Raw genomic sequence first — 26,941 nt, 5'->3', positions numbered from 1 at the left:
AGAGGCGCGATGCCGCGCGCCAGGGGAGTCCACCTGCAGTCCCGTGTGTCGTGATCGGGCCACGCCGAGTTGAACCCCTTTACTGCGACCTCCCGGTGAGTAAGCCTCGCACAGCGTCGCGTACCGACCACACGAACTCAGGAGGCCTTTATTTTTGTACTACGACAAAAAAAAAACTCCCCTCAACTTTCGACGATTGACCTCAGTACACAATAAACTTTCATCCTTTACTTTAAATAGTTTTCAGACATGCTATGATATTGATCATTCCCCGTGCAACCTCTGCCTTGCGGAACGGGAATAGTTTAGTTTGGGTCCAATCTGAGGAACAAAGTAACAGCAGTTATGTCGTCGCACACAAACGATTTAGTGTTGAAGGTAATGTGAGATTTTTTAATGAAAGAATCTACATAATTATTTTTGGTGTGTTATATACTTGAAAGACACTTTATTATCAGATTTTATTGATAAAAATATATATTTGATTTAAATAGTTATTAAAAAAATTAAAATAAGAAATTATAATATGCTCTGTTGATTTCACTGATGTTTTCCTGCTCTTAAAATTTTTACGTCCTCTGCGAACAAGATATTGCATATTAATGCCCTGGTAAATTTTCAAATACATCTTGTATATTTTTCTCGAAAATTTTGTTTTTCCATCAATATGGGTATTTTCAATCGAAAATTGAAAAATGGCCATCAAGAAAATAATATTACGTTTTAAAAAGATAAAGTTACATTTTACATTTTCAAATAGTTATGTTATAAAATGTTTATTACTGTACCAAAGTGAAAACTATTGTTAAAATATATTTGTATAAAATCATTATAAAAATTTCAACCTTAAATATGTTTTCTCTATATAAAAAACTAAGTAATATTTCATGATTTTTCTGTATATATTACATCAAATTACATTATATATTACATTAAACTTTGTACTTAGCCCATTAATGCATTGCTGTTTGTTAACATACTTTATTTAAAAAAAATTAGAATAAAATTAAGCATATATTATATTAAACGTATTTGATTAAATTAAAAATAAAATATCATTAATATTTTTATACAATAATGCTCCAAATTATGGGTTTCACAAATGTAATTAAACATGTACAAATTATATAGTATGTATGTTTGTTTAGTATTTTTTCTTTACTTAGAATACGATTGTGTTTGATTTGACTGTACATCAATGGTGAAGTAAAAATAAAAATGGAAACTTTTGTTACTCACGTGTATTTTGAAGTTCCAATAGTAAGTTATGAGCTCTCTTTAAGTAAATCTATCTGATATGGATATGAGTCTTATTTTGCAAAATTTTTCTTGTGTATTTTTCAAAACTGAATTTTAAGTATTTCATTTCATATATTTTATTTCAGGCGAAAAGGAACAAAGTATAATTATAAGGCATATTAAAACCCATGAAAAGATGTCTGAATATTTTATTTTCATTTATGAAACATTCTCCTCTTTTTAACATAATAATTTTAACTAACCATTAATGAATACCAAAAATTTCAGTTTAATTTCCCAATCTGTAGATGACTCATAAATTACGATTGGAAATTCAAAATACACGTGGGAAACAAAAATGTGTTCTTTGATATTTTTATTTCATCATTTGTATAACATTAAGTCAACCACTATAATATTAATCTAAACCAAGAAAAATTATGTAAAAGAAATTTTTTCAAAATAATTTTTATTTTTTTTTGTGACACATTTTAGAAAACACTTTCATTAAATCTTCTTTTTCTAATCAAATCAAATTGACATTAGAAAGAAACTATTTATATATATATACTAGCAGACCCGACAGACGTTGTCCTGTACACACGTCGTTAATTCGAAAATTTCAAACATTCTTCAATAAGCTGTAACAATCTGGACTGTTTTGATGAAAATTATTATTCAAGAGTTATTTTAATATCTAACTTCATTACATGTACACTTATTCAAATTCGACCGATCGGTAGCATGTGAGTATATACTGTGTGTGTAAGTATGCATATACAGTATGAGTGAAGTGAAATGTAGAAGCTGTGTTAACTAAAAAGATGCATCTATTACCACACTCAACGGATGAAATTTGTAGACTGGATAATAGCAGCCACTGTCTATGATTATTGACACGGATATTTCTAGGCGTCACCGAAAATTTTAAGTGAATGAAATGACTGATTACAGGTTGGGATATTATCCGTGGAGTGTGGCAATAACAGCATCGTAAATACAAACTTTAACTTGTTTTAAGTAAAGATAAACAATCTTATAATGAAACTTTTATAACATTTATTTATTAATTTACAAAAACTTAATTTATCTTAATGCTATTGGATGTACAATATTTTTAGTTAATCCTTGAGGTGTATAAACAAACAAATTCGATGGTTTTCCAACTCTGGAACACGCAACATATAATTGACCGTGAGAAAAACACGGATTTTCTAAATCGAAGCCACAAATTGTCATGGTTTGGCCTTGTGACTTATTTATAGTCATAGCATATGCCAAGCGGATTGGAAATTGTAAACGTTTGAATGGTATAAGCGAATCTGAAGGAATCATTGGGATCCGTGGTAGAAGTACAAACTCACCTTGAAATTTTCCACTCAAAATAGTAGCTTCAAGAATGTTGCCCATGATTTTTTTTATAACTAATCGCGTCCCATTACATAATTTTGGAGCATTCAAATTTCGAAGCAAAATTATAGGTAAACCAACCTTCAGTCGCAAATTATGTGGTGGCATTCCAAGTAAATCTAATGAATTTAAAAATTCTACTGGATAGTTAACAACTTCATCAGGATCAACAACAGTTTCGATCGATTTAAATGTAGTTTCATTACCAGGCAGTAATTGCTGTATTTTGAAATTGATGGCATCAACATCTAAATTTTTCGCAGCTAAAATTGCTTGCTCTCGTAGCCATCCATGATTAGTACAATTATTTCTCAAATCTGGAAAGATACTGTTTATTAACTAATCTTTGGTAGCCACCATGTTGCAAAATTTCTCTGGAAGTCGAATATATTGTGTATCTTCATACAATTCAATTTTACCATTGCCAATATCCAACAATTGTTCAGAGAATCTTGACGCTAATGGATCATTTTGAAGTTGAACGCGCATATTAATAGTAAGGCATAATTTCCTGACACTTCGCCATAGATAAGATTCTTTTAAACATGCGTTTATTTCGTCTGCATATGTCGCGCGTGGAATGACTGGTAATGTTTGTCTGAAATCACCAGACAGCAACAATAGAGCACCACCGAAAAGCCTAGTATTATCCTTGATATCTTTCAGGGACCTGTCGAGAGCTTCATGCGAATGCTTGTGGGCCATGGTACATTCATCCCAGATAATAATTTTGCATTTTCTCAAAACTTGAACCATGCCTGAATGCTTCTTTATGTTACACATTGCTTCGGGATTTGTGTGAACACTCAAAGGTAATTTAAGCGCTGAATGCGCCGTCCATCCACCATCAAGTAACGTTGCTGCGATTCCTGATGAAGCAATAGCTAATGCAATATTATTTTGTGATCGGATGCGTGCAAGTATCAATGAAATGAGGAATGTTTTACCAGTACCACCTGGTGCATCCAAAAAAAAGAATCCACCTTGTTGCGCTGCAATTGATACATTAATTTTATCATATACATTTCGTTGCTCAGCAGTGAGCAATTGTTCATTATTGGCAACAAAAGTAGCCAAAGAAGTTCTATCGAAGTGGTGTTCCCGTTAACATCGCTGTTGATGGTATCTACTGCTGGGCGGTTCGGCGCTGGCATGCCGAAATGGATGAGCGGCATATTCGAAATAAGAATACAAATATGCTCAATAATTATTAATGACTCATTATATATTTCTGCGGAGAATTCGATATTTTGATTTTGATTAGTAATTTCTAATCCGATGTAAAATATCCTCACTCATTGAGTCTTTATATTTGTCCCACAAAGCAGATGCTTCAGACGGAAAACACATTGTCAATCTTATTGAAAATAATTGACGAATTTGTTGTGGAGATGAGCTCAGTGCTGCATCTGCAAGTGTGAGATCCCAATGGTTATCATCCTCCAATAAATGTAACTCACGACACGCATCAAAGAAAGTGTCGTATAAAGTACCATTGACTTTTCGCAAATATCGGAAAGATGTTGGTCCAGGAACGTTAACCAATAACAAACGCAAAAAAAAAACATTCGCGTTGCTTAGGATGAACTGTATATATTCGACCTAAAGTATTTGTCATAAATATGTCGGTGAATCCTGGGACTGGAATGCCTCGTTTCCGTGGTTCCCAATTTTTTGATTGTTTATTCCACGCAAAAAATTTAGGAACATCAGTATACATTAATGTCCTTGCGAATTGACCAACAACATCTTGTCGGCAACAAAGGTTGAAAAATTCAGTAAGAGTTGTTTTTGGAGCCGTTAAAGCTTGTTGTAGTGCAGTCTGTTCTGTAAAGTAAACACGCTGTCCGTTTTCAAGATGCACAGCCAAATGTATAACAGCAGGATCCCTTTCATGTATAGGAAACGTAAAAATGCGCCAAATAGCTTCGTTACTGCTTATGTATCGACCCATTTGATAACGTGTAATTTCGTCATTGTCATTTACATTTTGAACAGCGAATACAGCTTTATCACTGCCCTTGTGAACATACTTACAAATGTATTTTATAGATTTCACTGAACTGCATAGTTCAACGTTTATGTGCGCTTTATAGGTTTTGCACAGCAATGGTGAATATGGAACTACCCAGCGATTATCAATATCTACTATCACACCGTTTGATAGACGCAATTCATATGATTGACCGCCATTGTCTACGTCTCTACGCCGGTAAGATGGATAACCGTCAATATTGGTGATAGTATCAGATTGGCATGGTTTTGGAAAACGTTTCGTACATTTTCCATTGTCCATACATGGTGACATCATGTTTAGAGTACCACATGGACCATGGATCATATTAGTAGTTACAATGTCAAACAATTCTTGATCAACATTCGGATCTGGAATTTCGGCTGAAATAATTTTGTCGATTTCTTCTCGGCGTACTTTATCCACCAACCAAATCAAAATATGCGCATGAAGTAAACCTCGTTTTTGCCATTCAACAGAGTAAAGCCAACAATGTGTTTCACCAAATACCGAGTGATGTGTAATCAAATTCATCAAAGATTTTAATTTTTGTTTAAAAACACGTGCAGTGATATCATGGCGATGCATCGATGTTTGACCTGGCAACAACAAACTTTGAATTTCATCCCAGTTTGGATTACACGTAAATGTGATAAAAAGATCTGGTCGGCCATATGCACGTACGTAAGTCATGGCGTCTTGAATATACTCTTGCATATGACGCGGACTACCAATGTATGATGATGGGAGAATATATGCGCAACCGATGTTGTTGATGTCATTAGATGCATCTACGTTACCAATAACGGCGTCACGCAAATGAATGTACTCCTCAGCACGAAGTTTTGTTTGATTAAATTTTATATATCGTAATCTCTCACTTTCGATTTTTACGTACATATCGACAATATACTGATGAAATAGCTGTCTGCATCGGAGAATGGTATTGTCTTCATTAGCACGAATCATCAATCGATATGCGTAGAAGTTCATAGCACTAACTTTCTTGATCAGTTCTTCACCTGCAAATAAATATATATATGAGAGATACAGAAATTATTTAAAAAAAATAAAATCTGTAAGATAGTCTATAAGTTGTACCTGTAGTTGGATTCCTTTGTTTAATACTTAAATGGTGTCCATCTTCTCCTTCCCAAAATATCAATGGATACTGCAATGCATCGTAAGAACGATGATTGTCTTGAATTATTTGCATCGTATTATCTCTGCGTTGAATGCAAATGTCCCGACGTTCACATGGGTCACCAGCCATAACAACTGCAACTTCATTAATAGTTGGAACATTATATGTGCCTGCGTGCTCTCCGTAGGGCACTTTGTCTGCTTTAATAATAATGGCGTAGTTGTCGTTTTGCAGTCTGCTAGAAAAAGTCTTGAACAATTGCAACAACTGGTTATGGTTTTGCAAAAACGTTTCCAAAATGTCCACAATTTCTCGTTCCTCCATCTGCTCTATATAGTTGTAAGCGCAGCGTGTGTGTGATTGTTACTCCTCATTGCCCATAAAATAAATTTGTAAAAATTTTGGATCGGCATCAGGCATTGGGAGCAATGAACCAATTTGGTGGTACACTTGACCTTGAATTTTGAATGTAGATTCGAAATTACGACCATCTTCATTATGAACAATTTTTGTTGCTCCAAATGATGTCATTTGGAAGCATGAATTGAATTTACGAATTTTTCGCAAAAACAATTTCGATTGAGATGTGGTGCCAGCTAAAAGTGTTTTTAAAGGTTCCGGCGGTGGATTTAGCGATGGCAGTGAAATTTTTCCAGATGCGTAACATAAACCAGCTGATTCATCTTTGTACTTGAAAGCATGACAATGTTGACACTTTTTGTCCATACTAACAAATCGAGATTAATGCATGTGACGAATAGTTGATTTCAGGATCATATTCAAACGCAAGGCGATTCAGTGATGCTCTTGTCAATGCTCGATCATTTTGCATCCGGCGTTGGTTACGTTCTCTATGTGCATCCGTCGCTTGTTGACGTGCCTCTCGTTGTCTTACTGCATTAGCACGAAGACGTCGAGTGCGTTGTACTGAATTTTCATTCGCACGTGTAGATGCAACTTGATCTCTCAGATTTGCATTATCCGCCGAGTGTTCTTCATCTGTTCTATTTATTCGACGATCATGGACCAATTGCGCGTTCGGAGTACGTCGACCAATATTTCTGGCTCTTCCTCGAAGACGTGGCATTTTTCTGAAAAAAAAAAAAGAAAAAAAAACTGTAAAATAATACGAAACGAATGTGAGTTTTTTTTTTATTGAGAATGAAATTTTAATTAATTAACAAAAAAAATTTATTGTAACAAATTTAAGATAAAAAACGTTATTTTTTTGCTTGATAACTTTTAAAATGAATAATTTTTTCCAAAGCAAATAATTTTTAATAAAAATTTTTTCAATTTTTTTTATAGTTTTTTTTAAATAGTTTTTTTTATTTAAAAAATGAATAATTTTTATTAAAAATGATTGAAAAAATTCGTTATGGAATCAATAAACTACACAAATAATTTTAATATTAGGGTGGTTGTTAACAAATTTATACGAAATAAACTCAAGTAATCCACAACGAATATGAGTTATTTATTGAAAATAAAATTTATAATTATCACCGAAAACGATTTAAAGTATGTTATTTTTAATATAATTTTTTTCTAATTTTTTAATACTTATTTTTATTTAAAACACGAAAAAAAAAAAAAACAATTTAAAAAAATTATTATGAAATTATAGAGCTACACAAATAAATTTTTAGGTTAGGTTGGTTGTTATAAAACTTACGTTATAAAATTCTAATTTTTATTAAAAACAATTGAAAAAATATGTTATGAAGTCAATAAACTACACAAATAATTTTTAGGTTAGGTTTGTTGTTAACAAATGTATACGAAATAAACTCAAGTAATCCACAACGAATATGAGTTATTTATTGAAAATAAAATTTTTAATTATCACCGAAAACGATTTAAAGTATGTAATTTTTAATAGAATTTTTTTATAATTTTTTAATAATTATTTTTATTTAAAACACGAATAAAAAAACAATTTAAAACATTTATTATGAAATTAATGAGCTACACAAATAAATTTTTAGGTTAGGTTGGTTGTTATAAAACTCACGTTATAAAATTCTAATTTTTATTAAAAACAATTGAAAAATATGTTATGAAGTCAATAAGCTACCAAATAATTATTAGGTTATGTTGGTTGTTATAAAACTCACGTTATAAAATTCTTATTTTTATTAAAAACAATTGAAAAATATGTTATGAAGTCAATAAGCTACCAAATAATTTTTAGGTTAGGTTGGTTATTATAAATCTCACGTGTTAATTTGACAAAAAATTTATACAAAATATATACTTACTTCAATTCCACCCTAAATTCGCAAAAAGTATCGTTTTTTAGGAACACTTCAAAACTCTTCAAACATCAATTTATATTCATAGTTAATATTTTAATTAGCACACGACTTTAAGCGAACACAATAATAACACAAAATTTCAAATATTTTTCTCAATTTGATCGCAGCACCAACTGTCGGGACAAACTGAAATTAAAATAGAATAATATTTAATATTTGATGCTGGGATGGTAGCGCAGTCTACCGGATCAATTGTAAAACATTCCAAAATTAACAACTACTTATAAATGAAAAATTAGTTAAATAAACATTTTCTAATTTTTATTGAAAACAATTGAAAAATGGTTGGTTGTTATAAAACTCACGTTATAAAATTCTAATTTTTATTAAAAACAATTGAAAAATATGTTATGAAGTCAATAAGCTACCAAATAATTTTTAGGTTAGGTTGGTTGTTATAAAACTCACGTGTAAATTTGATAAAAAATTATTTTTTTGCTTGATAACTTTTAAAATGAATAATTTTTTCCAAAGTAAATAATATTTAATAGAATTTTTTTCAAATATTTTTATAGTTTTATTTTAAATAGTTTTTTAATTTAAAAAATGAATAATTTTTATTAAAAATGATTGAAAAAATTCGTTATGGAATCAATAAACTACACAAATAATTTTATAGAGAAATGACACACACTCACTATTTGTGTGGCTATGAAACATGATTTTTTTCTGCAATTGAAATTGTAATATACAAAAACGGTATTGAAAATAGAAACAAATATGGCGACACTATAAACTGTCAGGATCTTTATTTTTTTCTTACTCTCTACTTAGTTCCTTACAATAGCAAAACTTAATGGCTTCTAATAATGCGTTGCAATTTTTGCTTTTAAAGAGTGTTTTTTTAGTTTTTCTTAACTCAGAATCGAGATAAAATATCCAATTGTGAATCTAAACCATCCTCACTATTTGTGTGGCTATGAAACATGATTTTTTTTCTGCAATTTAAATTGTAATATACAAAAAGGGTATTGAAAATTGAAACAAATATGGCGACACTATAAACTGTCAGGATCTTTATTTTTTTCGTACTCTCTACTTAGTTCCTTACAATAGCAAAACTTAATGGCTTCTAATAATGCGTTGCAATTTTTTGCTTTTAAAGCGTGTTTTTTTTAGTTTTTCTTAACTCAGAATCGAGATAAAATATCCAATTGTGAATCTAAACCATCCTCGAATCCCCGTGAACTCACACACAAAATTTCATCAAAATCGGTCCAGCCGTCTATGAGGAGTTCAGTGACATACACACGCACACAAGAAATATATATATAAAGATTTTAAAGTTTAAGGCTTTCTATGGTTTAATAATTTTGTTATATGAATTTTAATTTTTATTCAAGAAAAGGGTTACGTTGCATTATAACTAATGAGTTAAGCATTTTTAAGTTTCCCCTTATATGAAGTGTAATAATTTCCACTTAATCAAATAGAGATGGAGGTACATGTGATTAACTCACACACTTTCCAATATTGAAATAACTTTCAGTAACTGGTTGTGCAAATGTTAATCTTGGAATATCAATAACAATTATGAATGATTTTCAAAACTATTCTTACTCCAACAAATAAATATTGACAAATATTCGTAGAAGAACTTTACTGAAAAAAAATTATAAAACATATAAAACGAAAATGCGTCTGGAAACATGAAAGCTATTGAAAAATTATAGATGAAGTATTATTATTCTAATATATAAAGCAAATTTTATAGTTACAAATATTTAATTTATGGCAAATATAATATTTTTAGTTACAAACATAAGTATAACTATAGATATATTAATAGTTTTAGTAACTTTAAAAATTTTTTAAATTTTAATCTAGTATATGTTAAGTATATTAAGTGTGTGCATATTAAAGTATGACATTATTTTATTTTATAAGATTAATTCTTCTTTTTGAAATTTTTACAATCTTCTCTTAAAATATAATTTATATTTTAAAAATTCACCAATATAAATTCATATGATATATTTAACTTTTATAATTTAGTTTATTTACAAGTTTTAATAATTAATAATTATTTGAAAAACATGATGTCATTATTTCTTTGAGATTTAATGATACAACTAAGAAACTTAATTTTTTTTCCAGAGAGAATCAAATTGTGGTTTTTAAGATTATATTTCTCGAAGAATAATATTCGATTTCATTTCCTAAATGTTTTTATTTTCTCTGTGGTTTTGTTAAGAAATAAACTAGCTTACAGTGATAATGATAATGCTGATTACACATAAATAATTCTGTTCCCCATGATTATTTAACAGTGGCAGCGCATTTGAAACATTCAAAATTTTCTATTACCGTCATAAGTTTTTTCTTCCCTTAGAATAACTTTACATTTTGTCATTAAAGAGTCCATTAGGTACGAATATATACAACAACAACAAAAAATAAAGGGATGTGGGAAAGGGTGTCAACCGTGGTCTTTTGTAAAGAACCGTGTAAGCATCTTCATGGAGTGATTTCATAAATGCGTGGAAAACTTAAATAATGATGGTCGTACTGGGAATTCACCCCGTATCCTCACAGAATAGGCGTCTGGTGATATTTACCTATGCCAATATGTACTCTGTTGTAAGACAGAATAGATCCTATCATAATTATATCATAGCATAATCATATCAAAATATATGCTATGAGAGTCTAATGCTTAGCTAGGCCTCCCGCGCAAGTAAGGCATTAAAAAAATGTTTAATTAATGAACAGCTTATTTTTTCATGGTTATATCAAATATGCTTATAAAGTAGGACACAAACATCACATTGCTACGGTGATAAAGTTTCGTTCAAGTTTGTGTGTGTCGTACGATATTTCGTTCCTAGTAAATTAAAATACAACCTGCTTTAAAATGCAACTTTGTGTAAAATGATTTAAAGGAAAGTATGCATCTGTTGGAGTAATTGATTACTTTTCACGATGCTGGCAATTACATTGACAAATCGCACCAATGCTGGCATCATGCACAGAAGATGCGTGAACAGTTGGATGCTAGTGTTGGCAGTGAGTGAGTGGTTGTCGGCGCACAGTTCACGTCCCGGCTGATGAACACGTACCGCCTGGAGCCGAAGATACCGCTCGTGCCGGACCGCGTGGCGGCGGTGCTGAAGGAGGTGCTGGACCAGGGGCTGGGGGAGGCCAGGTACGACCCCGACTCCTGCGGCGACCTCGCCACCGCCCTCAGTGCCGAGATACGCAGCAGGGTCAAGGAGCTCCTGTTCGACAGGTGAGGCACACAGCCGCATGGCTATATACAGTTATGTGCGCGTTAACGTTACCTATATGTCATTTTGCAAAAACCTTACAATAAAACACTAAGTGAATGTTACATTTCTTTAATGTTGCAGAAAACTATAAATGCAACATTAAGTTAATGTTACATTTCTATAATGTTGTAGAAAACTATAAATGTAACACTAAGTTACCGTTACATTTCTGTAATGTTGCAGAAACGTTACCATATAACACTAAGTTAACGTCACATTTCTTTAATGTTGCAGAAAACTATAAATGTAACACAAAGTTAATGTTACAATATAACACTAAGTTAATGTTACCGTTCTGTAATGTTTGCAGAAACATAACAATATAACACTAAGTAAATGCTACATTTCTTTAATGTTGCAGAAAACTATAAATGCAACATTAAGTTAATGTTACATTTCTATAATGTTGTAGAAAACTATAAATGTAACACTAAGTTACCGTTACATTTCTGTAATGTTGCAAAAACGTTACAGTATAACACTAAGTTAATGTTACTTTTGTGTAATGTTTAAGAAAACTATAAATATACCACTAAGTTAACTTTATCATCGTGCTATGTTGCAGAAACTTATAAATTAATAAGTATGTTAATGTTACACTTCTTAAATGTAGCTGTAATGCTGTGTAGTGCGAGATAAGTGACTGTGATATAACTGTGAAGTTCTATAACTGCCGCAAATTTTGTCGCAAAATTATTTCATTAAAATAACTGGGGTTAACATATTAATTTTAACACATATTTGTGGTGTGTTACTGCTCCCAATTATTTGAATGAAATAATTTTGCTACAGACACAAAATTCGCGGTGGTTGAAGAACTTAATTCAATTAAACATATTCTAGACACACAGTGTTATATCTTAAATACTTTATTACTTACAATACAAATGTTGTTCAGCTCCAAATATGTATACTCGCGTTGGGAATCACTTTAGTCCGTAAGTCGTATTATGTTTCAACTTATTATGTCGTGACGAACCTGCAGGCGAGTTTATTGGTCGAATTGAGACTTACTCAGTATAGTATAATATGTTATTTTAGTTTATAAATTGAACATCTTCACTTACAGACTAGCTGAAAATAATAGTTGCTCAGACATTTATACATCCTACAATTAACTTAAATGTTCAAAATACGAATTAAATATGTTAAAATAAGTTCTATAGCCTACTCACATAATAATGCAAATACTATGAATAACAGTGAAAAAAATATACAGTTAAGCCCTATTTGTTAGCTGCCTACAGGATTTAAAAGTTCTTGAGAGTTACCCCGAGAGACAAAGGAGTCAGATAAGACTGAGGGATCTTAGTAAAGTTACAAATTTAGAATGAATACAATAATTTTTTTTTAACATATAGTGGTGAACAGTAAAACATTATTACACAATAATTCGTTATCAAATAGACCAGATCCCTATAACTGCAGTTAGAATCGCTGGTAATCTTTGAAAGACAAATAGATTTAGCAAAAAGTAAAACTTGTTATCACGTTACCAACGTGTGGAGAATAAGTCAACAAACTAAAGGCGTCGACACACAATCGGTCAAGCTACCAGTTCGCAGATACTGTTCAGCGCGAACTAACAGTTTGGATTGAACTGAAGCCTTCCCCACACATGATCAGACTTGTGGTTGCTGTTGCTGTTGGATGTATCGTTTCATCGCAGAATATGGCAGGAATTTCAGATGTTGCAGATGCACTTTTAATTAGAAAAAAGTATAAACATAGTAAAGAAACCAAAGAGTGTAAACAAAGATCTCTGCCACGACTCTCAGCTGATGGACTGATTGTTTGGACTGACAGTTTGGACTGGCGAGACGCTGTTCCCACACACGGCAGTTCGGACTGAGGGCTCTCGTGCCCACAGTCCATCAGTTCCGACTGAACAGTCCACCGCCCTTGCACATGCACGACAGTTACGACTGTTCAGTCGAAACTAACAGTTCGGACTGATCGTGTGTGGAGGCCTTATTAGCAACAAGTGTGTAAAATTCACGAGTATAAGAAATGATAATTTACTAAGAAAAATAGTTGATATGTTCAATGAAAAAGAAGAGAAAAAGTCACGGTCATGGTATAGCATTTTATTCACAGAAGGCATATTTGACATTTAAAAGATAATATGAACAGTAAATAGGACTACACTGCCAACAAGCAAACACTAAAATTATGACGCTTTATTTTGAAAAAGTAATTGCACATCGTTTATCAAACAGCTTAATTGCTTACCATTAAAAAGTACTGAGAAATTTCTTAAATGCACAAAATATTTTTAAATTTCATGAGTGCTAAATAAAAAAAATACAGAAGTAGAAAATATAACCAACTTCACTATATATATATATATATATATATATATATATATATATATATATAGTGAAGTTGGTATATATATACACACACACAAACACACACACATATATATATATTGATATTTCAGTGAATCATTTAATCAGAATCGTGCCCTAGTGAAAGCGGAAATGGTGGACATTTCCATCTCAAAGTCTTTCAAATGACGAAATGTACATGGAAATAAAAGGTGCTATGAAAGGTAGAATTATTTATTTGTACGATTATTTTATTCCCTGGAGAAGCAAATAATGTATTTAAAATTATTAAAAATAACAGAAAATAAAATTAACTAGGTAAGCAATGAGTATTTTTGTGATCTAAATAATGATTATGTTGTTCAATGTTACATACTGAATGAAAACCATAACATTTTGAATTTTTTTATCCAGCAATTTAATGGAATATTACAACTAAAGGTTAACATTGAAATGTTTGAGCTAGCTTAATACAGTAATAAAATTGGATAGTTTGACAATATTTAAAAAAAGTTTGCAGTTTCTCTCCTCAAATTCACTTCATGGAAGAATTTAGTAGCCATATCTCGCCTAAAGGCCCTGTCAAATTGTCAAATTTTCGCTTCCAACCCCTTCCAATATGTTATGTCAAATAAATTTGGAGGGTTGTGACGTCACCGAAAAACGTCAGTAGCGCAGCCATGTTTGTTTGACTTGAGTTTCCATAAAATATTTTGCATATAGGATAAGGGGTCGTCCATTAATCACCTGATGTTTTTTTAGCAAATTTTTAACCCCCCCTCCCCCCTAGTGATTTGTGGTGAGGTTTCAGACAGCCCCCCCCCCCCCCAATAAATCACGTGTATTTTTTTGGGCAAAATATTTTTAAAAATTTTGGAATATTATCTTTAAATATAGGTATAATCTAATTTAATTCTGGAAAATTAAGCACAGTGATAAAAATGTCCAGACACACATTTAGGTTGCAGGTTTATTCTCACTGGCATAAAAATAATAAAGGAAAGGCTTATATGTGATTTACGCATGTATTCGGCGCCAAAATCACATTCTTACTAGCGACTGGCAAGCCGAGCCGGGTGGTTCATGTTGCGGCGGGCGGGGATATTGTTGCCTGGCTACGGCGAGTCAAGGTCACGCATCGCTTTTCGGTTTAGTAGAAATCGGGCGAAAAAAAAAATACACGTGATATCTCTCTACACCCCCCCTCCCCCCTTGTGATATTTCGTGATTTCCCCCCCCCCCCCCTTTTCGAGCCTCACGTGATTAATGGACGATCCCTAAGTTCTGAAATAACAAATAAGCTGGATGTTGGATGCGATCGGCCAATCAAAATCGTGCCTAGCGAAAACGGAAATGATACCCGTTTCCGTCTCAACTATTCTTTAAAATGGCGAAGAGCACATGGCCGATTAAATATGTTCAAAAAGTTAAATAACTAATATTATATTAATATGAATGTCGTATTAGAAAACATTTTATGCGTAAAAATTAAATTATGTTTCTATAACTTCAAAAAATCTCTGAAAATTTATCTTATTACATAATGAATATTATTGTGATTTAATTATATTGATATTCAAAAATTTTATAAACACACAAACATAATAAAAAGTTAGAAATTCCGTCCAGCACAGTGATATATTAGTTAATTTCAAAATTGTGAGAAAAAATTTATACTTTGAGATAGCTCGGACCAAAAAATAAACCTTGATAGTATTACATAATTTAAAACATATCTGAGTTTATCTATCCAAATATATTTGATGGCGAAAATCGGAAGCCTTTTCCGTTCTATACTTCCCAACTCGATTGTCAAGTATACTGCAGACAAATATTTGACAGTGTGACAAGGCTTAATACAACCCCTCAAACATTGCTGTAAAATCTATACTAATATTATAAAGCTGAAGAGTTTGTTTGTTTGAACGCGCTAATCTCAGGAACCACTTGTCCGATTTGAAAAATTCTTTCAGTGTTGGATAGTACATTTATCGAGGAAGGATATAGGCTATATAATATTATCAATAACATTAGGGATCCTTACTAAAAGTCCAATTTAGAATCAAATGCGTTGGAGGGGGTTAGATACAACATGCAGTACACGTACGAAGTGTGTGTTAATGCCGCAGGCGCTATTGCCTATTAACATTGTTGCCACGCACTAGATGCCTTATCATTCTTAATTTTCCCATACAAGTAAAAAACACCCGTGTGATATTAACAACGAAGCAATCAGTACCTTCATAAGAGTTCAATTAGTATTTAAATACTTTTTATCACTTTAAATCGCAAACCTAAACTATTGTTTTTTTTTTCCTCTCTGTGTTTAATTTGTTTTTTTATTGCCCTTTTTTTCAAGTGTATATATATATTTTACAGACTTGAAACTTCACAGTAATGTTCCTTATGTTACGCAGGATGACATTTTCCGAAAATTAGATCCCATGGGTGGTTAAAACCAGGCAACAGTGGGTACTTTGTCTGCATGAGAACAGGATTTTGCATTGTTCATGCCTTCTGCGTCTCCATGGCAACGGGCATCGCGCGGCAGTGGCGTACCCACAAGGAGGGGCATGTATAATGAGCGGCGCAAGAGTGATCTGCCTGTAGACTGCCGTAGCGAAGTACGGGTACATCAGTTGTACCTTTGAATATATATACTGTATAGAAGTCGCGAGTGGATAGGATTTACTCTACGTTTTTCAGAAGCGTATGATGAGCAGCTTGGGAACTTCACCGCTGTAGTGCGCTGCCGTAACGCCCTGTATCGTCTTTGTTGTTATTTACACGTTAGAGCGCAGCGCTGTCGCCCGCTGTCATTCCCCGCACCCCTCATCAATCATTCACTGCAGCTCAACGTCGTTCAACGGGAGGGGGAAGGGCTGTTTGAAGAGTTGGACACTTGTCCGCTAGGGACCACCACAAGTCGATGCCCTAGAGAATCAGTAGCGTAGCTAGGATTTCTGTTCGGGGGGGGCCCACATTTCGTCATTCACCAGTCCTCCAAAAGAAAAAAGGTGGGGGGGGGGGGGTTCCGGGAATCCTGCCCCGGAAAAATTAGGATTTCAAGGTGCAAAATGGTGCTATTTAAGCGTTTAGCATGCCACAATACAGAATATATAATTAGCATATAATAAAATAAATTTGTAAAAAAAGTTTCGTGTGAAAAATTTCAGTATTATTTAAATGACCTTCAAAGTACTTATACAAACGGCTTGCAAGCAGGAACACTAAAACTAAAATACAATTTCTTCAACTTAGCCTGTAGACAATAATTACGTGACTTACTTCTCTAATAGTCTAATATATATGTTAAGCAAGTGCTAATGTTTTCTTAAATCTTAATCAATATATTGATCTCAATACTCTCATACTATTTTAGCTGCACTGTTTGTACTGAATATACATTTTTTATTTTATTGTATCTTTAGAAAGTATACTCGGGACTGCTTTAAAAAAATAGCATAGTATATTGGCATTTCAAGTAAAAATTTCTAAATTTATAATCTTATAATAACAAACATACATTAAATAAAAGTCTACATTAAAAAATAGCTAATGCTTCCTTGGTTAATCGATCACAAAATACAAATATTACATTAGCTACATACTCTATAAACACATTGCACGAACAAATATAATCTATTAATTTTCTCGTATTCATTCATGATACTTAAAAAAACTCAGCCATTAGGAACTTAAGAAGTGTATACTAACATTTCAATAACAACCATTTAAACTTTTAAAACATCAAACACTAGGTATCTGAAAAAGTAAAAGATGCACTAAAGAAATAAATTAAGACCTAAATCTGAAAACACGTATATACAGTATAGACACCTAAAGTGAACAACTTCTATAATTTACATGTTTACTCGAATATGTTCATAGTTATTTTATGAAAACTCAATACTTCTTAAAAAAAAGTTATCTACAAACTGTCAAAAAATCATTTCAAAGTTGAAAACACCAAACAAAAATTTAAAACTCCTATTAATAATTTATAACCACGTTCTTAATCATTTTAAAGGCCACTCTTCTACTAACCCATCTAAACAAGCAGCATTCTTCTGTTCTTCTTTGCGAATTTCTCAATGAATATATCTTCGTTTAATGGTATGCTGCGGTGTATGGATATTAGTGCGAGTCCATTTAGACGGTCTTCACCAGTGCTGTTCCTGAGATAGGTTTTCAGTCTCTTCAGAGTTGAAAAGCTTCTTTCAACAACTGATACTGTGGTAACAGGCAGAGAGGCCAGAATTTCCAGAAGTATATGTAAATTTGGAAACAACATTTCTTCGCACTTCTTCAGTGCAGTGATTGCGTCCTTCGGTAGCTTATATTTGGAGTTTTTCCATTTCATTTTCCATAAATCCCACTCACCTTTGAACATGACTTTACTGGTGTTTGTAAGGTCATCAGCATAGAAATTAAAAGCTGTCTCTACACCACTGAAACTAGATTTTACAACATTGACTGGTATGATGCACTGCAATCCTATAATAATATTCTTATAAGATAAGAATCTTTCACTGAGAGATGAACTCATTTCTTTAATATAAGGAATGAAAGACATCCTCCTGAAGTACTCCTTTGGTGAATTTCCTGAGTAGTTTTCACGATGTTTCTGCCTGCCTACACACCTTGGGATTGCTGGAACCACACCAAGAACATCTGCAAGCTCTAAAGAATCTTTGAAAATATTTTTTAATTCTTCATCGCTGTTGCTGCGCATATCAGCTAATTTTAGGCCAACTAACTCAACTTGGCTAAGAGCTGTACCCAGGTCTATATGGATTTTCTCTGTAGACATTGGGAGAGTGAACAAGTCAGTGAAAGCATTTTCTCGGAAACTTTAAGATTAATAATGAAGCTAAAGTCACAGCCACTTTTGTGAAGGATCTGTGCTTTAGCACTTCCTTCCTTGTTTTCGTCGGTGATGTGTTCTAGAGCTTCAATCACATGAAGCAGAGCATTTACAAAAAGGGAAACTGCTTCGTGCCTTTCTACCCAATGTGTTTCGCAGTACTTCATTAAGCCCGTGTGGTTCAGTAGTGAAGAATTTAATTTGGTTTTCAGTACATGTGTTCTATGAGAAGCTCTAAAAAAAATTGCACACCTCACTCGTCGAGGCTGAGGTTAAGGCAATGCGAGGCACAATGAGTATACAATGCCTTCGGGTATTCTTCTGCTATAATAGCTTGGACACTCGGAATTCGCCTCTCATTGCTGATGCTCCATCGTATCCCTGACCTCTTAGTCTGTTCATATCCAAACCAAGGGAAACCAATTTTTTCTTTATAGTATTTGCTAGTCCAGCCCCACTTACATCATACACGGGAACAAATGACAGAAAATCTTCATGCAGTTCAATGACTTCTGGATCAACATATCTTATATTAATCTGAAAATTCCTTTTTCTATTCCCCTTAAATTGACTTTCGAATTTGTAGTCAGCATTTGGAGTCCACGTGTTTTTTAAAACCGCTTCCTTTTCATCTTCGCTTCCATTGCGTCTGTCAATGTAACTCCCGATATCATGCTTATTTTGCATTTTTAAACTCGCCATTTCAAATGTGCTTTGCTCATCAAGAGATTGCCTGTGTTCCAAAGAAGGACCTGAACACTGCGATGTTTTATTTTCGTCAGCAGCCTGTACAAAATAATGAACAAAGACACTTCTGTAGCATTGTCCGATTAATTGGTTGAGCATGGGTACCAAAGCATTTGCAAAGTTACAATAAACAAATTCAAAGTATTTATGTTATTATAAATATTTAGGGTATGTTTTTTGACTGTCTACTTCATACGTAACTTCGTAAAATACATAAACAAATAACTCACAGGGAACCTAATAATTAAATGCAGAATGTTATTGTACACCTTTTATCTACAAAGTACCCCATTAATAACTGCAGTTAATATAAATAACATGCATGTGACTAATGATGTATATAAATTAGTTTCCCCCATTCCATTCACATGCATGAGCTATAAAATGTTATATCAAATAAGTTAATTTTTAACCACTGAATCAAGTCACAGATTTCAAAAAAGTAAATAATGTAATAAAAAAATAAATAATTAGAATAAATTGTTTACACACTCGAAACTTTTAAAAAATTTATTGTCGTCTAAAACTATTAATGTAATTATTATGAAGAAAGAGAAACTATTTTTTTCCTTCGTATAAATGGCATTGATTTAAGCTCAAATAGGATCTTTTTTTTTTGCCCGGCTTGATTTTATGTTGTTTTTCTGTAGCTATTTTGGGTCAGCTTAAGACTCTAAGGCTCCATCTCTAGATGAAACAATAAAAAACATTGATTATTTCCATGTAGGTACCAAAACGTTTTGGTTATTGAATCTAGATTGTGAACAATACCTATTCCCATGGAAAATTTCAGTCCGATTAAAAGCGACTTCGATTCGCATGACATATTTGCGTGTTGGATTATTGGCGTGATATAATTTATGTTGGCTCACATAAAATAAACAAATAAATAAAAACAAACAGCTGTTTTCATTCTGCCACATATGGAATTAAATTCCGCAAGTAAATTTAATTGACGCGATAAAAGTGTTGTTATTCCTGATTACGTGGCAACTGTAGCCGGAAAAAAAAATGCATATTTCATTTACTTTCCATCCCTTCCCAATACGATCCGCGTTTCCATAGCATTTTATGTTCGACTCAGTCCGTTAGGTACTATTCCAATTGGTGTAATGACATTGAGACATAACGTTTTGAAACCCGTTTCCGTGGCCATTTTAAAAACGGTAAGCATTTTAGAAATGTTATCTGGAAACTTAGTATTTTTGTAATATTAACTTCCAACTCGTGATTAACTTATCAGTTATAAATCTTACCTGTATTGATACACCTGTCATTGTCATATCATCTCCACTTCCGTCTTGCTTCGGCACTTTATTAAAATACGAAAGTAAATTACTTCCTTTCCTTTTTTGTCGCACATATCTATACTTTACGTGTAACCTGGCAACAACTTCCTTCCTATGAAGTACAAAGTTATTCCATCTTTCCTAAGACTAAGCACTGGAACCGAGTAAATGTTACTTCTCTTTGTCCTCAATACCATTGTAAAATATTAAAATTGAGGTAAAATTTTGTATGAATAAGATAAGTGTAAGAGTATTTTAAAATAAATAACAATTATTTATGCAAACTTTATATTAAAAAAAAAAATTAACTTTCGGGGGGGGGGGCCATGGCCCCCTTGGCCCCCCCTCTGGCTACGCCACTGCTAGAGATGGTGGCGATTGCGGCGGTGAATTAACCAACTACCTCAAAACCGTATTAGAAATTTTAACCTGGGCTGGCGACTTCTATACAGTATATATATTCAAAGGTTGTACGATGCGTGCACGAGTCGGGAAACTATCGGTGCTATTCATTTTCTCTCCGGTACATTATACAGCTTTGTAATAAATTTTCACTGAATTTTTTTTAAGTTTACCATTAGGTACTGTAAATGGGAGATGTGGCTTAATTTTTTTTCCATTAGTATAGCCGTGCGAAGCCGGGTCGGGCAGCTAGTATATTTAGAAAGAAAGAGTTGACGGTGTGACATGAATTTTAAGCTGGGTGTTCAATTGAAAAAATAACAGTAGCAGCAACTGTAGGTCGTGCGCACAAGTTTTGACCACCATGTTTCCGACCCTACTGATTCACAATAGCACTAAGGAAGGTCGTGCGCATAGAAGGGAAACGAATATATTTTATTTCTGTTTCGGACGCATGGCGCTACAACCAATAAAAAAGTAAGAAGCCATTTTGGCAGGACTAGAGAACAGTTTATATTTATTAATTATACTGTAGCGAAAAATTATGGAGATAATACAATGCTAAGGTGTAATTCCTGCTTAAAAAAATTAATAAATGCTATTATTTATGAGTCACAAAAATTGTAAATAAAATAAGTGTCGTGGCTAGAAAGGTTAGCTAAAAATTTGATTAAGCCCTTATTAATTTATATGTTGAAAAACTGTGCTCACAAATTGGCGGTCAGATGTCACGAGATAATCATTTCGTAGTTAATAAATATAGTTACTTAACTAACACTGCCAACAAATGTCGGATACATGGCGAAATTTCATTGGCCGAAACTAACACTGTGATTTCAATTGTAAACGAACTTCGAACAATTCGTGCCGATGGCTTGCTATGCACTCGCTTATTTCTTTAAATTGTGGACCCAGCCTTAGGGTTTTGAACTGAGTAGTCCAAGATGGCTACCATATTTTAACCAATGCAACACTAAATTGCAGATTTGCAGAAACAGTGTTTTATTAATGTTTCTGAAATACATCTGAAACAAGGTGTGCTGCATGTGTGAATTCGAGAGAGGTAAGAATCTAAATACGTCGCTGTTGATAAATTTCTATCGTTTGATTTGCAAAGTTTCGCTTCATTAAAACTTATTATGCCTTTTAATGGAATGCTTCAAGACAAAAGTGGCTGTTTCTACAAAATCATATATTTTTTAAAAGATTACAATTGTTATTCTGATATAAATACAGTAGAACCTTGATTAACCGGGGAAATCGGGGGAAGGTCAGCACTTAGAAGCGAAAATCACGGATAATCGAATTCAAATGTATTTCAGTTATAGAATTAAGCTAAATTTCGTAATTTATACAAAACAAATGTACAAGTATTACTGAGACTAATAATTAATTGTTAAAAAATGTATGAATGAAATTATTTGTAATGACATAAACGACACAGTATCAATGAAAAATATGAAATATATTTACAATTTGATATACATAGGTACGTGCAATTTAACGAATAACCCCCCAAAATTAATGTTCATTTTTATTTGAGATCCGGGTTATCCGAATGCCCGGTTAATTTGGGTCACGATAATCAAGGTTCTCTGAAGATACAATGCCTCTCTCTCTCTCTCTCTATCTCTCTCTCTCTCTCTCTCTTCTCTCTCTCTCTCTCTCTTCTCTCTCTCTCTCTCTCTTCTCTCTCTCTCTCTTCTCTCTCTTCTCTCTTCTCTCTTCTCTCTTCTCTCTTCTCTCTTCTCTCTTTCTCTCTTCTCTCTTCTCTCTTTCTCTCTCTCTCTTCTCTCTCTCTCTTCTCTCTTCTCTCTCTCTCTCTTCTCTCTTTCTCTCTCTCTCTCTCTTCTCTCTTTCTCTCTCTCTCTCTCTTCTCTCTTTCTCTCTCTCTCTCTCTTCTCTCTTTCTTCTCTCTCTCTCTCTTCTCTCTTTCTCTCTCTCTCTCTTCTCTCTTTCTCTCTCTCTTTCTTCTCTCTCTCTCTCTCTCTTCTCTCTTCTCTCTTTCTCTCTCTCTCTCTTCTCTCCTCTCTCTTCTCTCTTCTCTCTTTCTCTCTTCTCTCTCCTCTCTCTCTCTTCTCTCTCTCTCTCTTCTCTCTCTTCTCTCTTCTCTCTTCTCTCTTCTTCTCTTTCTCTCTTCTCTCTTTCTTCTCTCTCTCTCTCTCTTCTCTCTCTCTCTCTCTCTTCTCTCTCTCTCTCTTCTCTCTCTCCTCTCTCTTCTCTCTTCTCTCTCTCTCTTCTCTCTCCTCTCTCTCTCCTTCTCTCTCCTCTCTCTCTCTTCTCTATATATATATAGTATATATATATATATATATATATACTGAAGTGAAATTTATTCCTCAAGAAACATCAAATTTCAATACTAAGCAAAAAAGAAATTGTTTTAGCATAAAATCTGCTGATACCAACACGGCGTAATTCGTTTAATATCTCTCTCCCTCGACTGTTGCGTTTGTGTGTTTGAGCACTCTGTGCTGGACGTGTCGCAGGTACAAAATAGTATGCTGCGTGACCATCTGTCAGAAGAACCTTCAGGGCGTACACTCGGTGATGCGCGGGCTGTGGGACGTGGCGAGGGATAAGCTGGTGGTCCACCACTTCGAGAACACACACATCGTCGCCGTGGGCTGCGTGGTGGGCGTCTACTTGGAGTAGTTCCTGGCTCCTCCGCGCGGCGCGTGGTGTGTGTGTGCTTGGAGTAGTTACTGTCTCCTCCGCGCGGCGAGCTGTGGGCGTGTGCTCGGAGTAGTTCCAGGCCTCTCCGCACGGCGCGCACGCTGCAGGAGCTCTTCCCCAGCCTAAAAGTGCACACGGCTGCTTTATGAACTACGCAACAATGTCCAGCAACTACCTTTTAGAGAACCGGTTTTTAAACTACACACGTATTTCTTGCGTTTAGGCTTGTATTAAGATGACCATATTTAAACATAAGCATTCCAGAAAACTTTTCAAGACGCAGACGTTAAGTGCATAGAAGCTTTAAATGTTATTATTTTTCCTACACACCATGTTTACACTTATAAAAAATTCACACAGTGAAAGAAAATAACTGTTTTAAATTAAATTATTAAAAAATTGTGTATTCATAAAAAATGAATTTTCAAAATAATCCTTTTATTATTAATAGGCGTTTACTCTTATACAATTTTAAGATATATGGTGAAGTCTTGCGACTTGCGAGCCTTATAAACGATGGTGAAGTCTTGCGACTTGCGAGCCTTATAAACGACTGTGATTTTGTTGTGTGTTGCGCTATTGCGTCTTTGCGTTCCTTTCGTAGTTTACAAACCCGACCTTCATCCTCCATGTTGAATATGTAGTTTTCTGGTAACTGCAGAGTTTTATGAAGAACTATTCAGAAAGTGAGATTATAGAAGCACTCTTGTTTGTGTTACCCAGCTGTAACAATCCAGAATATGGCCTCATAGCGAGTGACCAACAAGTGGATGGCCACGTCTGTATGTTACGTGGTAACCAGGCGATGCCGTTTGGTCTGCACCATATTGCTTAGACGCCCAAAACATTGACTGAAGAGTAGTGTTTGCTTTGTGGCCAAACAGTTTTAAAAATGGATGTATTTTATAGAAGTGAGTGTGCTTAACGACGAAGATTCTAATTAATACTTAATAATCATTATCAGACGTGGCCAAGCACCATTACCGATATATATTTTGGGCGAGACAATATAGCGATGAAAAAAAAAAAAACTGACTTTAACTACGTCACAGTATGCCATCTCTTGACAGTTCATAAATTCGTGGTTATTACGAATATTGGCCTGACGTTCAAACAAACATTAAATAACAAATACCATAAGTACATCGTGCCACAGATTTTTGATACAGAACACGCTATACAATGTTTATATATGGGAACATTCGAAAAGAAGATGTCGAAGATAAAAAGTGATGGTAAAAATATGCAACAACAACATGGCTGGTGAAGCCGCACTTAACGCAGCTGTTCACCTGCAGCCGTGCTAAGCACGCCATTTTGATGCAGAACTGGCTCGTGCTGTTGCTTGTAACACCTCAATACAACCTCAAGCTGGTGCTTCTAGTGCGTATTCGCCTCTAAGTGCAAGGCTCTGAACTGGTGCGCAGTCTTCTTGTCGTGCATAGGGCAACTATAATATTTGAGCGGTAACCATAGCATTATATGGCGTAGAAATGAAGATAAATTTATAATGCAATTCTCTTGAGCGCTTTCACGCACCTAGTCATTTTCAGTCTTCTAAAAATACAGTTTAGAAACAAAATACGGAAACAGAGCTACTCATCCGCCCTCAGTGATTTCTTAAATTATTTTCGTAAACAAACACCACTCTGTGGTTTCTTCTGAAGCTCTGCACACCGTATGTGTGCCCACGAAGACGGAGGCCTACATACGTCAATTTGGCATGTTCCTAATTCTCCTATTCCATAATGCGTCTAATTGACTAAAAATATACTGGAAATAGATTTTCAACTGTGTTTTCTGACTGTCCTAGCTTTCTTATATAGTACTTTTAATTTAGTTTAAGAAGGATGAAAACTTTAAATACTTCATGTTTAAGGTCAGATGATAGGCCTGTCTAAAATTATCAATGTATAAAGCTTTGTCAGAATAAAAGTAAAGACTTTTTTTTTAAGATGACCATAGTTTGCAACTCAGTTTTGTTATAATTAAAAGGATAATGATGTAATACATAAAAGAATCAGTAGAATTTAACTGAGGATATGCTTGATATAATGAGAAAATATTTCATTACATAACTTTGAATTTGATGTACCTTGAATGACTCTATTGGTGATCATATTCCGTGCTTTATTGTTTGTTTAACGTTAGTTGGATTTTCAGAATTTTGTATGAAATATCGACGTTCAATGGCGGACGCAAGGGGCAGGGGGAATGGGGGTTAGTGATATTTCGATGAAGGCAGTTTATTGTATTTGGTGATGCAGCCGGAAACAACAAGCTACACACACAGGCCGTGGCTCATGTAGGGACTGATAATGTGACAGTCCAAACACATTCTTGTCGACGTAAGTTATTCGAAAATACAAATTGTAATTTTTTTTCTATTCACAATCATTCCCTCTTTCACAACACAAAGAAAATAAATTTTGTACCCGCCACTGTCGACGTTGGGTTTTAAATGTATTAATTACAATAAATGTTTTATTTTTCAAGCACTAACCTGATGTCTACATGGTCAAGTCAAATTAACTTATTAAAATTATTTGTGCTCTTTATCATAGTTGTACTTAGATATGGCTTCCTTAACATTGATAAAAATCATCCTCAATCAGACTGCTTTTAAAGATCAAATAAATTACTTCTTAGGTGTACTTTTGCCGATGAATATGATTTTGTAAATTAAGTGTTCAGTGCATCTTTTATTTATTTACATAATCAATTGTTGGACATGAAGGAATTGCGATTTCTTATCAGCTACACTCAGTACAGAGCCAGCGGTTATTTCAGAAAACGTAAGACAAATATTCATTTTGTGTTTTTTTGTAATGCTACTTTATTTTTGTATAAACAACTATCCTATATCTCTGTGCAATATTGTACGAACAAAAAAAATTAAATGGTTGAAATAAACAAAAATTTTAATCTATACTATATTGTTTTTGATGAAAAAGCAGATATATTAAATAGGAAAATGAGGAGTGAGAAAGTGAGAAGCCTCGAACATACGTAAAGAGAAATTGTGTTAGAAACACTGGCGTTGATAATACCTTTCATTCATAAATTTTAATATTGAACGCATTATTATTATGTTGCATTACTAATTATTAAATTTAGTTTTTATTAGCTTTAGTATAAATTACAAAAAAACAAAACTAATTAAAAATAATTATTTGAATTTGAATATTTGTAAAGATCGTCATATCTAATATTTTACTTGTATATTTAAACTTTAA

The 26,941-nt window shown here is 33.5% G+C and overlaps 1 protein-coding gene across 1 annotated transcript; it reads left to right on the top strand.

The window, feature by feature from the left end:
* On the top strand, window positions 1-26,600 carry LOC134530068 (dynein light chain Tctex-type 5-B-like). The gene is made up of 3 exons (XM_063364623.1): window positions 1-95; window positions 11,158-11,354; window positions 23,519-26,600. Exons 2-3 carry the CDS (start codon window positions 11,173-11,175, stop codon window positions 23,682-23,684), a joined length of 348 nt encoding a protein of 115 aa, XP_063220693.1. The 5' UTR covers window positions 1-95; window positions 11,158-11,172; the 3' UTR covers window positions 23,685-26,600.
* Window positions 26,601-26,941: the final 341 nt, after the last annotated feature.

Source organism: Bacillus rossius, chromosome 1, assembly GCF_032445375.1.
Source record: "Bacillus rossius redtenbacheri isolate Brsri chromosome 1, Brsri_v3, whole genome shotgun sequence".
Taxonomy (NCBI): Eukaryota; Metazoa; Arthropoda; class Insecta; order Phasmatodea; family Bacillidae; genus Bacillus; species Bacillus rossius.
Note: the sequence above shows the minus strand (reverse complement) of the source record. Positions and strands in the feature narration are given on the sequence as shown.